The sequence below is a fragment of the Camelina sativa genome, chromosome 9, assembly GCF_000633955.1.
Source record: "Camelina sativa cultivar DH55 chromosome 9, Cs, whole genome shotgun sequence".
NCBI lineage: Eukaryota > Viridiplantae > Streptophyta > Magnoliopsida > Brassicales > Brassicaceae > Camelina > Camelina sativa.
In genome coordinates this window covers 29,347,089-29,363,023 of record NC_025693.1, presented here as the reverse complement: position 1 = coordinate 29,363,023, position 15,935 = coordinate 29,347,089, and the positions used below count along the sequence as shown (strand labels likewise).

The window sequence follows — 15,935 nt, the reverse complement described above, 5'->3', positions numbered from 1 at the left end:
ACTTGATCTTTTACATTGTACACTATGGATACAAGCAAAAAGAGGATACAACTGTCTTTCTCAGAGTCAAATATTAACTCTTGCAACCAACAAGGGTGGCTCACAACAACATAATAACGAGGCAATGAATCCCTTGAGAAGCACTTTGACCTATGACTATGAGAGAAGCTCATCTATTAGATCTCGAATGTCAAAAACCACCAATCTTTAACTTTCATCTCTGAATATTGTTGATAGGTCAAAGATGGTCGTTGACTATTGCATACTTTCAATAGGAGATTCGCGAAACCCTTGACGAATCTCCCTGTAACCATATTATATGTTTAGTAGTACATGTTTTCGTTTGTGTGTATTTTACACAACCGAAGAGATGAAAGGAAAGGTTTGAAAGATGAAACAGAGTGAGATTGATAAAAGAGAAATAGAGTGCTAAAAGAGAGAGCTTGTTCACACTCAGATGCCTAAAGAATGGGCAATGACACGGAGGAGCTACGACTAGGCAGCAACAGTGGCCATCTGAATCAAACACTGAGCTACGAGATTGGTCATTCCTAGAATTATCTTCCTTTTTTTTAAAGAAGTTTAGGTAAAAAAAAACTCAGTTTGATGACATTTACATTGCAAATTAATCTTGAATAGTTTGTAACAATAGAAAATAACATTTATAAATCAGAATCAAATGACTATGGATCAGCAGATGATACAAACAAAGTTTTTTTTACTACTAATCTGTTCTAAGAGGAATGATAATAATCACAACTATGACAACACAACTGTTACAATTCTAATCCAAAAATATCACAAAAGTTTTCCTTCTTTTCATCTCACATTTTGACTGAACAAGACAGCCACAAATTTGTTGTATTTAGGTGACTGTCACCCACCAAATGGGTTTGGTTGAACCCTTGTCACAGATAAGGTTTTCCACTAATCTGCCTTGCATCCCTTTTTAGTAAGACAACAATTGTTTAAGCAGAGATTGGCTCGTATGGGTATGAAAGCCAAGGGTGCTTCAGAGCCTCTGCTGCAGAAGGACGCTTCTTTGGGTTTATCTCAAGAAGATGAGCCACAAAGTCTGTGAATCCTTGGTCTCCCATTGGAAGCCTATGTCTCAACGATGTTCTTTTCGGTATCAGGTACTCTAATCTGTTGCTTTCCTGAAATCAAATTTTAATTTGTTGAGAGAGAATGCTCTTTATTATGCAGAGCTTTTGGGATTCAGGGGAATGTTCTTTTTAAGGTCTCATGAAAAAAACTAACCTGATTCCGCTCGTAGAGCATTCGGTTTTTTGTGAAGTATTTGTGGGAATCACGTCCCTTTGTAAGCATTTCATTATCGAAAGATCCTACGATTCCCATTACCCTTGCAAGCAAACTGGCCGGAGAATCATTCTGAAAAAGAACCTGCAAAAGTAACTCAACAGTAAACACGAATTCACTTTCTTGTTCTCAAAAATCAACAACCAACCCAGACAATATAACTATCTTAAACTTCTGAGAGATCGATGATGCATCTACAGTACAAGTTCAGCAATTTTACACAAGTTCCTGACAAATTAATGGGTTTTGTTGTATAGCCTGATGTTATGAACCAACTATTTGCTTGAAATCTAAGAAAAGATATGAAAGCTTAGCTCCCTCCTAACCCTAATTCTCTCTTAGAGATTAAGGTTAATTCTTGGGGCTTGGTTTCTCATTCATCAATAAAGACCATTATATAGGCCTTGATACAACTTAATCAAAACCCCAGTAAAATATAGTAAATACTTTAACGTAGAATGGAAATTATGAAAACCAAATGCATAAACTAAACCACCAAAACTAATTAATTAAAAGGTCCTAAGTCCTAACCATACTCTAATCTACCTAACCATGACATATCACCTGAGAATCAAGTTCCTCTGTAAACACACTTGACGCATAAGCACTACTACTATCCGAACTATAGATTGTGGCATTTCTTTCATATGTTTTTTTGCATGAGGAAAAAAATGATATGAGATCGCAAAGACATGGACCGAATCAATGGAAATGAAGAACTTACGTTGCCTGTACATAGTTCAGCCAAAATGCACCCAAGAGACCATACATCTATCTTTTTATCGTAAGGAAGTCCCAAAATGACCTCTGGTGCTCGATATGACCTTGACTGGACATAGGAGCATAGGTGATCTGTCTCGAAACAGCTACTTCCAAGGTCAATGACTTTTATTTCACATCTGCTATAGCTTTTCACCAATATGTTCTCAGGCTTCAAATCACAGTGTATAAGTCCAAGGCCATGTAAAAACTGAAGTGATTCGAGACACTGGATAGTTATTGACTGTAAGAAAAGGGTCCAAATGAGATTAGGAATCGGATATATATGTATCTATGATGAATGGTAATGATGAAGCGGACAAACCTGCAATCTTGGCATTGTGAAGTAAACTTCACCACCTGATTCTCTGTTAAATTTGTGGAATTCGTAAAGATTGGCCTTAAGAAGTTCGCATACAATTAGCAAATGCTCCTGCGAAAAACAGTCAGGCAATCCATTATTCCAAACAACATACCAAGAGAAATATAGCACGGTATTAAATCTAGGGTACCACGGGCATATGGTTCAAACATGTGCTAAAATAGGGAAAGACACTAATCCAGAGATGAATGTACAACTTGCAGAGCTCGAAGCATCAACGGAAAAAAAACTAGATTTAAAAATGAATCATATGAACTATATGCATAATGTATAAAGGTCATGCTGAACAAATCTAAGATAAGCTCCAACGACTCCTTTAAATGAATCATGAACATGAATTCGATATGTAAGTTATTCATTCGGTAAAAGTTTAACCATTGCTAGCATAAAATTCCCAAGTATAATATAGATGGAAAGTGTCAACCAGGATTTTAACCGCTTTCTCCAGAACCTAGTACATTTCATATACTAACTTTGGTACACTACTTTTGTTTATAGGAAACGACCACTTTCTCCTTTCAACAAACCTACTTGGTATTCCATAATCCCATTTATATTTCGGTAAAATTGGCATATGTGAAAACTTCTAGAAGTAATGCCACAGCTTCTTAGCACAACTGGTTTCGACCTCCCCTAAGGTTACACAATTGGTCCCTTTTGATATACTATAGCAGAATAAATTTTGCAAAAGGGATGTGATCACTTACCCGGTAGTAAAAATAATCATACAACCGTAGAAGATGGTATTTGTCAGCAGGATCATGCTTGTTGACATACTTCAAAAGTTTTATCTCATCAAGACTCTGGTCAAAGAAGTCTTTGTTGTTCTTTATAATCTTTATACAGACATCCATTCCTGTCTGCAAATCATGCGCTTGTATGGCTTTACTGAAGGCTGCTGATCCAAGGTACTCGGTGACATGGTAACGCCCAGCAATGACCGAATTTAAAACCACGTGAAAGTTCTTTTCCTCTTCGAAACCAGTTCTGATAAATATCAAACAAGTAATAAGAAAGCAGCAGTCAGCTATATATTAAACTATGACGATGTCAAAAAATTTTGACTAGTTCAATCTTGGTTGTAGCTTTTCAAAAGAAAATAGATATCCAAGGACATTACAGTGACACATATCAACTTCAAGTATATTTTCAACATTGGACCCAGTACTCCCTCACCAATACAAAACAGAAGCAATGAAAGTAGTTCAATCAAAAAATGCTATTGACAGCTTTACTTAGCATGATGTTTCTGGGTAGAACGCAACAACCAGAGACTCAGAAACACATGCTCTCCTTAACAGAAATAAAGCGAAAAACGTAACCATAAAAGTTGGGTAGATATCTTACTTGTTTTTTCTGTGCACAATTTTGAGGTCAAAGGTTTCAAACTCTTCCTCTTGGGCCTTAATTTGTCTGACTTGCTCTTGAACAGCCACTGCCTCTTCATCATCAAGTGCTGTCGCATGGTCATCCTCTCTTTCACTGCTATCATTTCTCTCATCTTCTTTATCAGCATGCTTTCTTTCTTCGCAAGCATAATTAGACAGAGAAGAAGGAGATGAATTTACAGATTTTATGGACGTTGCATTATTTTCTTTCACCGAACTTCGAGAACTTGATGAATCACTACTTTTCCTTCTCCAAGTTCCAACCATATCATCTGTAGCTGTTGAAGCATTCAAACTTTCGGCCTTCCTATCTCTGGTTACCGTTTCGCGATTGCCTGACCATAATGATTTACTAGATTCTGCATGCATTAACTGCCCATCTTTCTGTGACGAGCCAAACGAAAAACCTCCATCAGTTTGAATTTTCACGTCAAAACTTGCGCCTAGATCATGATCAACATTGTAACCTGGACCATCATTTTTACTTGCTTTCTGTTTATTCATGGTTGGTCCATCAATATGTTTCTTATCTGACTCAGAGTAAAGCTGTTTAAACCTCGATGCTACAGCATCATGATCACGGGGATACTCAAAATCTCCTTCACTGCTACCTCCAGCCAAACTTTCACGTACTTCACTTCCAAAATCAGCTGCATCACTATAAATTCCCACACCAATTGACCTGACTGAATCATGCTGATCATCTTCGAAGCAAACATCATCGAGATGAGATTTTCGATGGACATTTATGCCTTTCTTATCACCTAACATGACAAGTTCATTTGACTGAGCAACAAACCCCTGCCAAACAGGCTCCTCACGCATCGAATTGAGCAACTTCTCATCCATTAATTGCCCATCATATTGGGCTATCAAATCATTTTTCTTGCTAGGTGGATAAATTTCTGAGACCGTAAGCCTTCGGTCATTTTCTGAAGAAATAGGTTCATCATCTTTTGCTTGGAGATACTGTTCACCAGATAAATAAGAAGCCTCCTCTGCATAAGACTGATCATCGTCGTCTTTGTTTCCATCTCTTCCATGGTGATCAGGACTTTCGCGGGTCGTTCCTTTCTCATGATCACTTGGATAATCAATTTCATGGGCAAGAAACCATGTTTCATCATCAATAGGTTGCCTGACATAACCAATGTCGTCATCATCCTCATACTCGTCAGAATCCCAGTATTCATTATGATAGTCAACAGATTCACTTAAACCATCACCAATAGTAGCAAAACCAGAAACAAGATCTGATGCGTCCTCTGCTATTCCCTGACTTACTGAAAGCCAGTTTCCCCCAGCAGATTTTTTCCCACCTACAATAGATCAATAGATTAAAAGTTACTTTGACACCTCAAGTAAAATTGATAAAGTTAAGGTTACCCAAAAAGTAGAAAGTGAAGACATAGTTCTTATAGAACTCAAAACAAAGAGCAGAGTAGGAAAGGAAGCAGTGAAAGCAAAGAATTTTCAGATTCTGTAGCATGAAAAACCCAAATCACTACTTGCTTTCTTGGGACCTAGTGCCAGAAACTTGTCAATGCATTATTTTCATGCATGAGTTCATCAAAAACAAAACACGTTACTTCTGCAGATTCACACGAGAAAAATGTAGCTAGTGGCAATGTGAAAACCACAGAAGTTCCTATAGGAATGAAGGATATAAGAAATATGAATGTCTTTAGAAGTTTATCTGGAAGTTCAAAATCATTAATCAGATACCACATGCACTATCATTGAAAACAATCATCATTTAGTAGTCAGAATGGAAACTTTGCAGATGTAAGGCTACATTGTCATGCAATCTAACCTGATGAGCTAATTTCTTGCCCAATGGGAACATCAAGGTATGAGCCTATGAGAAGGGCCTCCTCATCATTGATTAGCCTTAGACCTGAACCATTACGTTCAAACTTTTCTTCACAGTAAAGACTCAGAGGATTGTCTTCAGACTTGAGCTTGACAGGAGGCAGCCTAGGATACTCTTCCTTGCGGTTATCATAGACAAGTGGAAAACCTAAGCTACTGATGTTTTTGTCATCAAAAGTAGATTGAGATTTACCAAAGAATAAAGCTCTTGCCACTTCGCTCTCTTGCTCCTTGATTGCCTCCCTCACATCACTAATGTCTGTCTTTTTCTTTCCTTCTCTTTTGTCCGAGCTGCTTACCAGATTGTAACTGGTTGACGCACCCCCTCTCGAAGATTGAAAAAGATTATTATCAGAACACTCTTTCCAGTTCCCTGAGGTATCTACAATATCTTCAGTTCTTAAAAGAATGCTTCCCTTATAACCGTCATGCTTTCCAAAATTCTTAACTAGCCGATCAATCTCATTTGTTTCCTTTATATTGGACCCGGAGTTCGCTTGACTAGTACTCTTATTGCCAAAGAAGACAATATCTTCACCAGTTTCCACTATCTTCTTATCGATATCAGCCAAACGCCCATGCCTAAATTGTTCGAACGCATATGAATCGACCAAGCTGCTACTACTATTATCATCAATGTTTCGATAAGGCTCCGAGGTACCATTTCCTCCTGAATTAAATTTATAGGAATGCGCATCAGGAGCAGCAGCATCACCGGAGAATGTAAAGCTCATCTCACTGGACACAGCCGTCTCCTTCTTGCTAGGTTTCTCAGCAGCAGCACCATTTTCCCACTTGATTACAGAACCATTGGTGCTAGTCCCACAGTCTACCTCTTTCACAATCAGCTCCTTGGAGACTTCACTATCACGAGAACCTGACCTCCGAAGTAGTTCACTACCCCCAGAAGCCTTTTCATTAGAATCTTTCTCCTCAAGCTTAAGTTTCAGAAGAAACCCATTAATGTCAGAGCGGTTATTGAGCTCATTACGCAAAGCTTCCTCTGCCTTAGAGAAACGATTCTGCCTAAGAAACTCTAAAATCTCATCAACAGAGCCTTGGTCCGTCATAGGAGAAGAGCACTGAGAAGAAAAATTCCAACCTATCCTGTAACCAATAGAAAAAGATTAAAACTTTTCAGATACGCAAATCTTTCTCCCAAAAACCAATATTACAATCACATTCCAGAAACAAGCCAAGAGAAGAATTTTACGGGAAACAAAGACTCACGTTTGCTCATACGGTCAAGATGCGAACTTCAATAAACCCCTAAAAAAACCTCCTTAGAAATCATGCTTCAATCGAAGAGTCTTCAATACAGCTGGAGAACCAAAAAAAAAAAAAAAACCCAAATTTAAGAAGACAAGGGAGGAGTTAGAGTGGATCCAATGAGAGATGGAAACTTGAGGTATGGGGCGAAGGAGGAAAAATGCGCTTACAGATCAAACGAAGAAGAAGAAGAACAAAGCAGAGGAGAGAAGAGGTTCCAATGGATGTAATGATTTCGGACATTCACTGCTTTAATTTAATTTTTTTTAAAAAAGAAATTCCTAAATTTAAATTAGGGTTCTTTCTTTCTTTCCAATATTCTTATAATATACGCACGTACGTAAATATTGCAAAAATTGTGTTCTACTGAAAATTTTAATGATATTGCTAAATTCCAAAGATTCGGATTCGTATTTGCTTCCTTTATTATTTCACGTTATCTATTAGACGAAAAAAAAAAATCTAAAGGTAATTTTTTTGTAATATTAATAATTATGAGAACTGATTTTTTTGTTATATTATAAAATAACATAATCAATTAGATAGACAGCTAGCAGTTAAAAATGGCCAGTCAAATATTATAAATTAAATTTGAAAATAATTGCTCAAAGCCAGAACGGACTATATATATTATATATATAAACAAGCCAAAACGGAACCTTTTTTGGTAATTTTTTACAAATATTATTATACTCTTTGTTCGATGTTTTCTTCACTCACTAAATATTTTACTCTTTAAACCGAATCAGAACTAATAATCAACAAATCATTTCTACTAAGATCAAATTATCATGATTAGCGGTTTAAATCATATATAATCAAAATTGCTTAAGAAACTTATATACGTTTAAAACTATAAATCAATTCAAAAATATATATATATATATATATATATATATATATATATATAAAAAGTGGTCTCCTAAAGTCGGGTCCAAATCTCTTAGTCATGTTTGAGAGTGTGGACTACTCGATGAGAAAACAGCACCATTCCATTTTTCAAAATTTGTCATATATGTCACCTGAGACGGAGATTATCATCATGCCATGTTAATATATAATCCCAATTACATTACATTGACATATTTCCAAATACATTAAGTACATGTTTTTGTTTGTCTGTATTTATACCATCCATCCATCCATGAATGACGAAGCAAGCAACCAAACAAGAACTTGACAGCTAATTTAAGCAAAATATCTACGCTTATTGACCGTAATGTAGAGCCCAAGATGTATGAGTTCTACAAAATAATAGTACTATATATTATCTTCTAAATCAAACTCTTGTAAAAGTGTAGCTTTCAAAGTCGTCAAAAGAATTAAATCTCTATATAAACCCCCGAGGAAGTACACACATCAAAAACATGGGTATTGTCGTATTGATTGAGCCATGACCTTAAAGAAAATTATCGAGTTGGGTTTGCAAATCCTGAATGGAGATCATATTGATATTGCCTTGTTCTTCTGATGAGTACTCAGCTTTCAGCAAGGACTCCACTTGTGTATGAGCTTCCACTATATTTGTCCTGAGTATAAAAACAGATACATTTTTCTTTATTCAAACTAGCAAGAGATTTGGGTTCAGAACTTCAGACACAAGGGATTAGGACAAACACAGCTATGTAAACCAGCCAAAGATAGTTTGGATGGTTGATGAAACTTTCGAGAGTTGGACTTACTTGATAGGCTTGAAAAGTATGGTCCTTGTTGATGGGTTTTGCAAATAGAGTTTCATTTTTGCTAAAATCGGAAGCAACTCTTGCTGTATTGCAGCATATACCTGGTTAAAGTCATGTGATACAAATCAGCCTTTCCCTTTGTGTTGAGAGATTTTTTTTTGCATTCTAGATTATAAAGGTAATAAAAGCTTAAACATGCAAAAATCCATTGCCGGTTATATATTTATCTACGCTGATTTTCTCTTTTCATATCGATTCGATCACAACTGCACGTTCAAGCTACCACTGGCATCTATATTCGTTAGTACTTAGAGGCTAGAACTGCCTATGAACAGAGTTTTCAGAGCTTATTAAAAAGGGATGAAGAAATAGCTGCCATCTATACTTCTGAGATATATACCTCGCATAATTAGACAAAAAAAAAAAAAAAAAACCTAAAAGAGTAAATTATCTATCTCATACCTTTTGAACAAGTTCCGCCACCTTATCCGGTGTAGCGAAAGCTTGTTCCTTCAGCGGCCTAGCCATGACAGAATCAACCTTTTGATTCTGAGTTCCGGTGGAAAGAGCAACTTTTATGGCTGTGACCTGCATATACATGTATACAATGTATAAACATAGCAAAACTATTACGCAATTCCATTAGGAGAGTACACTCTTTAGATAAACAGATCATCTTCTACTTAACGGTGCATTGTATTTAATATCAAACAGTGCAAAGGATGCTGAGTTAAACATTTTCGAGGACGTCTAGAGTCTTAACAAAATTTTGAAAAAAAAAATTCCCAGAACAAAGGAAAGAAGAAACAAACCTTGGTCACAAATGAAAGCATAGGATCCACAACTAGCTTAGTGACTGACATAATGAACTCCTCACAAGTTGTCTTGAGACATTTTTCCAGTTCCTGCGAAAATAAAGTTCTATGCATCAATGCCATTCATATCAAGTAATGCCAAGGACCCAGGCATAGAATGAGACATCCAGGTAAGCAAGATACAACCAACAAACTAACAAAAAAACTTGCCATAACTCTTGAGCCTATTGTCTTAGCAGATATATAACCCAGTCTATGAAATTAAAATTTTCTAATCTACCAATATTGTCATCAGTCTCGCAGAAAGATGCTCAAGGTTTAAACTATTAAATGAGATCAACACATCTGAGTGGCAAACTTATGTAAACATGAAGAACATATGCAATTGATTGTGGATGGAAGAGAAAAATCACCAACCTTCTTGGCATCTATTTGACTCTCCAAAACTCGAGGTGACAGGGTCCTTGCCAGGGAGGTTGACCTGGACCAATCAAAAAGTGACGCTTGACCTCTAAGTATCCTTCTCAAGTGTTCCTAGCCACATTTTTTACATGAATAATCAGTTAGCAAAGTCATCAGTAAATAAAGAAACTGAAGGAGAAAAGATCTGAAAATGTGCACCAAAGGCGAGAAAGAAAGGTTTAGATCTATCACACAAAATAGACTTGAATGTCGAGGAACTAACCAGTAGATGAGAGAAATCAAGTTCTTTGTGGGTGACTGAAAATTCTATGTCAAAAGGCGCAATCTGGAAACAAACAATAACTATTAATGCCAGTGGGCAGTGACTTAATACTTATAGCAAAAGAAGCAAACCAATGATAAATTAGCCCTGACCTGTTCTCTCAAGATAAGAAGATGCTTGATAAGGAAAAGCTGGCCATCCATTGTAGTAGATCGCTTAATGATAAGCTTGCTGGCTTTCTGTTGCATATTTGACAAAATATTGTGGACATCTCAATTATTGTATACGAGGGGCAAATGTAAAAACTTGGTAATTAAAATTAAACAAAAACAACTACAAATTTCTTTTAAACAAAAACAACTACAAATTTCTTTAAAAGAAATTGACACATTAATATCTAAAAAAAAATTGACACATCTTCGTGTAATTAAAATTGATAATGTCCTTGAAAATTAGGACAACTGAATAAGGAACAAAAATCAAGGCGGGGAAAATCTGATTTTCTAGCTTGCTTACTTGAATTGACAGAGAGCAAACTTCTACAGCTTCCTGAGGAACAGAAGAGATGGTTTGTTAGACAAGTTTGCCTAAACATGAATTGTTGAATTTTCTTTGACAGAATGAGAAGCAATAAGTTACTGATAGTCTTGCCTGTGCTAATCCAGTGAAGACTGCAGGCTCCAAGCATCGATATAATTTAGATAGACAAGAGAGAGTCTTTTCCAAAGGTGGATACCAAGTCTTAAATACATCAGCGTTTTCATCATCCTGCATCTTAGAATATAAGTATACAGCTAAAACCAACCCCATAGGAATAATTTGAGAATTTTGTTCTACCACGGGATTAGCTTCAGATGTTGTATTAGGAGATCCCTCCAGCTTTGCAGGATAGTCCAGATCTTCATCAGAGGGAATATAATTTGCTATCTGCGGAAGTAAGAAGGAGATTGAGTCGAAGGAAAGCAAAGCCCTCTAAGACTAAACAGGATAACATAGCCGAAACTAGCAAACCTCTCTACTTAAAAGTCATTCAGTATCCCAGTTATAACACAATTTCATCTTATCAGTAGTAGGGTGACTCGTCTTAGTGGTGACAACATACAAATTTCACTGTTTCTACATAATCGCAGATGAGAAGACCACACATATGGAAGTTAAGACCAAGGTAAAGAATTTGTATGAAAACTATCCCAATATTTGCTGGTAATTTAAATACTGTACCTCATCTCGAATATATGTTCTGGCACGGAAAGTCAATCTTTCATTAACATCGGCTAAGATTCTTTGTAATGTAGGCCGCAGTCCGGCCAGGGGTTCACTCTGTCTAGCTGACTGCTCGCCCAAGACTTCAACTTTAAGTATATGAATGAGCTCACATAGAAGATCAATATTTGCTTCGTGTATCAGTTTTGGACGTAAAATGTCATACAAGTATGTAGACCTGTTCAGGAACAAGCAAACATGATAAATTGGAAGCACCGTACAAGATATAACCCACGAAAACAATCTGGATGCCTTACGCTTACTCATTTTTTCCTGAATAATAGACTTATAAAAAGTCATAACCAGATTCAAAGAAAGTTCACTATAGTGTAGTTGACCCACCGACTACATCAACTACAGTGTAGTTGGAAGTATCACATAGATATAACAAACGAAATCATTCTCATCTCTAAAGAAAGACATAGGGACTAGTATAAACAAAAATCAAGATAATATTATCGAGGCAATGACGACAAAATTAGGTTCCTGATTCACAATTAACAATATTGATGGGGTGAATGCTCGGCTGTGCATTATTTGATGAACGCTAATGGTGTAAAGAGGAAGAGAAGTAGAATAAATTAGAAACAAGTATACAAGCGTACATATTAGCTGTATATATCTCAGTATAGAAGGCACCAGAAAACTATTTCAGTGATAAATTGAACAGAAATAGAGATGAAGACTGAAGAACATAGACAGCATGCATTAAAAAAGAAAACTTACAAAGGATCCACTAAAGGTGCCAGACTTGAAACTTCCTCTGATGATGCTGGAAAGAAATGACTAAACAGTTGATGCTCCATATGACAAACCTGAAATTCTTTATGGAGGTTAAGACGTGTGATGCAGAAATTTCATGTTTTGAAAAAACCAAGTCCACTAACACTCTCTAAAATCCTAAGTTACTAAAGCTGATGAACCAGCCATTCTCTTTCTCAAACAGACCTTCTTCTGACCTTTGAAATCACACAGATGAACAGCTATATTAACATTCTCATTTTCCTATATGTTTCTATCCCTTATGATGGCAGGAATTTCCTGTGAAACTAAACTGGTATAGCTCCTATTATCCCTCATGAATAAAGTGAGGTGTTCGTAATTTTATTTTCCTTCATATACCTGCATCAGATATGCACAACCAGATCTAGTCAAAGATGGCAGTGCCTCTTTCTTCGCGAAATCAGATACTCGTTGGTGAACTATGCCTTTGACCTGATAATATGAATTGAACATTAAACAGGCGATTCTCGTTACTCGCAGATACTAAAACCATATTGTATTCCAGAAAATAAACTCACAAGCGAGAGCCGTTGTTCACAGTATAGTCTGTGGCATTCTGCAAGGATTTGAACATATTCCTTTCTTGCTGACCTACTCTCGATTTCCTCCAGTACAGGTTTAAGCTGGACAAATATATTTCAATGTTCAATGTCATAAGAAAGAAACTATAGCCATGGCATCATCTCAATACCGAACTCGCAAAATTGACATGCTACAAAAGCTAATTTTGATTGTTCTCATATCTAATATTGTGACCATAACATTTCTGCACTAAGATGGGAAGAAAATCAAAAGGTATCACCTCACTTGCAGCAGCCTTGAAACGAACATATATAACAGATGCCTCGACACCCTCCGAGACAGATGTTTTGTTTCCTCCTGGCCCACGAAATGCTGCCTGAACCTGACAAAGGAATTTACATGTATGTTTTAGCGGAAACTATGCATAATCTCACAATTCACTCTGCATGCATAGATTACATGCACATATATGCATATACATATTATATAGCTACAAGAACTATACATGCTTATTGTAAGCTGTGCAAGGATACATTGCATATTACAAAGAACAATTACCTGAGAAGCAGCCATTTTAAGCACTGCAAGGATGTAAGTTCGAATCATGCCCAAGGCCCGTGACTGTAAAATAGATAAATGTTAGTCTTTTCTATAACAAATTACAAGATACTAATATCTCCTCATTATCATTTAGTTCAGTTTTAATTTTATTTAGTTTTGTACAATTTCAATAAATTCTGGAAACAGTGTATGACTTTGTGCATGCGTAATAACTGTAAATCCATGTGTCTCTCCGTGAGAGAGAACGAGGGAAGACAAACAGAGACAGGAAGAGCTCTTCGTAGTACCTGGAGCTGACGAAATTTGAGCAAATAAACACTCGACTCCGCATATTGAGGATTATCTTCGATGTACCTACAGAATTCAAGGTAAAGAGACAAATTACAATCACTGTGAGGGTGATGGAAGAACTAAAGTGGAGCATTCTTCCATAAAATTGCCAAGTAGTGAATATAAAATTGCATAATATTGAATGCAAGATCATTTACTCACGATATGCACTCATCCAGCCGTTTCAGTAGTGTGAGAAAGTTTGAGTTTGATACGTTCATATTTGGTGAATAAAAATTAGAGGATATCTGCGGGACAAAACAAAATAAAAAGAAGAAGAATTAGGAGATATTAGAGCAGTTTAACACCTCGTTGAGATATTTCCTCTTAATTTTGCAACCAGTGTCCAGGAAGAAACATATATATTATAAACTAAAACCACAGGCAGGTCAAAATTCAATTGATTACGTTAATGAACAAAAAAAGAGCATGTTCTGAAGCAACTAAACACTACTACTTTAACATGTTTCAAAAATTAATGTCGATAGGCTAGAAATTAAATCTTACATTCTCCAATTCATCAAAATAGTTGAGCTTACTCCTTAGAGCTTCTGCAAACTCCATCAATTTCTGCTTCTCCATCAACTAGAAAAATGTGGAAGAAAATGAAACTTAGCTCAGGCAAGCAAACTATTACAATCAAGTTAAATAGCGAGTCAGAAACTCTTGACCATCCATTTTTGTTTTGTATGTCATTTGGATATACACAGCAAGTAGGAATGAGAAACATGCAAGAGATAATTAAGAGAATAACAAAAAATCATCTTGCAAAGCAAAAGACAGGGAAAAAAAATACCAGTCGGTCACATGCATCATGAAGAGTTTTAGTCTTTGTTGTTACTCCTTGATGTTGAAGCTGCAGTTCATTAAATAGGTCAAGTGTTTCATCAACCTGCATAGGAGAAATCCTACGGTCAATAATGAAGCAGATGCCTTATATTTTATGGGCAAGATAAGACCACAGCAACGGAAACCTGCCTGGTGGAGTATATCATCACACGTCTGGATGCGCACAGTCAAAGTATTGACATAGTGCCGATACTTTTCCTCTGTCTACGTCAGAAAAGGAACAAATCAGTTAGAAACATTTCAAGTAGTGTTTCCCAACTTTTAACCAAGGAACAACATGACTATCACTAACCTCAGACTTCATCGCTGATTCAAGATCAGTAAACCATTTGTAGAACTGTAATAAAAACGACATAAAGTCGAAATGAAGAAGCAGTACTACACATATAGAGATACAAAAAAAAAAGAGATACCCGCGTGTACCGCATAAGATCCTTGGAATAAAAAGTTGCAGGACGAGAATAAACCTGATTTGTATTAACCAAAACAGCTTCAATTGCTCCAGAATCTCCCAAGTTTGCGTCCTCTGCTGAGACAGACAAGCCATTCTCTGGGCGGTGAACATGCTCATGTACCTAAAACCATTAGAACTAACACTGACATCACACCACAAAAAAAGAAAGGATAACAATCTCGACAAAAATCCAAACATGAAAACTCCAGACTCACAAGGTTGGCAGGAAACGGCCGCTCAGCTACTGCGTGCGATAGAGAAACTATAGCTGCTTGTTGCTGCTCTGTCAAAGGAGCGCTCTGCAACGGGATTTTAACCACATTACAATTCAGTATATATATATATATATATATATTCTCAACAAACAGAGCATCATTTCAGATCCAACGATTGTATCTGAACAAAAGAATCCAGATCCAGACACACCGGACACTAGAGTCGTCAATGGCGGGATCTAGAGCTCAGATTGTGTGAATTACCTGTTCCCAAGTAGAAGCGAAATTGTAGCCTTTGGAGATGGCTCCAGATTTGGGGAGGCTGGAAGACGAATTCGCCTTAGTCGCCATCATCTATGGCGGTTTCTTCGAACTGTATAAAATTCTGAATCTCGGCTTTGTTTTGATTACTTGGAAGAGGAAGACGGTGGTGATCCGAGCGTTGAGATCAGCAAAATTTATCACTTGTACAATATATATGTGTCTATTGTATGTTAATCCTTAATTTCTTTTAAATTTCACTTTTTGTCCCCCATAGCTTCTAAATTGCAACTTGAACTTATATTTTTTTCTTCCTTCTTTTTTAACGTATAGTGAGTATGGTGAAAATTTTGATGATTTTATTATTTTTAACGTATAGACTATACTATACTATTGATGTATCATGTATGAGATGTTTATTTCCCTCTAATTTGCTCTCGTTTCAGAACTAAAAATGTAATTTGATACATATATACACATTAGTAGTGAATTAATTTTAATGGATAAAAATTGAAATTAGAAAGT

General features: G+C 36.4%; 2 protein-coding genes across 4 annotated transcripts; both read right to left on the bottom strand.

Annotated features, from left to right (window-relative positions):
- Positions 650–7,280, bottom strand: LOC104712959. Of its 2 annotated transcripts, XM_010429972.2 has the most exons (9): positions 7,161–7,280; positions 6,952–7,042; positions 5,663–6,828; positions 3,809–5,168; positions 3,169–3,448; positions 2,405–2,512; positions 2,045–2,323; positions 1,261–1,404; positions 650–1,157 (listed from the first exon to the last, which is right to left on the bottom strand). In XM_010429972.2, the coding sequence occupies exons 3-9, from the start codon at positions 6,789–6,791 to the stop codon at positions 969–971; spliced, it is 3,489 nt and encodes a 1,162-aa protein (XP_010428274.1). In that variant the 5' UTR covers positions 6,792–6,828; positions 6,952–7,042; positions 7,161–7,280; the 3' UTR covers positions 650–968. The 2 variants fall into 2 exon arrangements, with proteins under 2 accessions (XP_010428274.1, XP_019084991.1); XM_019229446.1 differs by having other exon boundaries at positions 6,952–7,280.
- On the bottom strand, positions 8,049–15,599 carry LOC104712957 (conserved oligomeric Golgi complex subunit 3). Of its 2 annotated transcripts, XM_010429967.2 has the most exons (25): positions 15,414–15,599; positions 15,150–15,233; positions 14,948–15,055; positions 14,773–14,817; positions 14,610–14,684; positions 14,428–14,523; positions 14,139–14,216; positions 13,794–13,879; positions 13,589–13,655; positions 13,299–13,361; positions 13,021–13,122; positions 12,737–12,841; positions 12,558–12,650; positions 12,162–12,250; positions 11,394–11,613; positions 11,010–11,099; positions 10,824–10,940; positions 10,689–10,721; positions 10,325–10,411; positions 10,173–10,235; positions 9,905–10,021; positions 9,485–9,577; positions 9,135–9,260; positions 8,673–8,773; positions 8,049–8,519 (listed from the first exon to the last, which is right to left on the bottom strand). In XM_010429967.2, exons 1-25 carry the CDS (start codon positions 15,501–15,503, stop codon positions 8,390–8,392), a joined length of 2,358 nt encoding a protein of 785 aa, XP_010428269.1. In that variant the 5' UTR covers positions 15,504–15,599; the 3' UTR covers positions 8,049–8,389. The 2 variants fall into 2 exon arrangements, with proteins under 2 accessions (XP_010428269.1, XP_010428270.1); XM_010429968.1 differs by lacking the exon at positions 15,414–15,599 and having other exon boundaries at positions 8,157–8,519; positions 14,948–15,070; positions 15,150–15,236.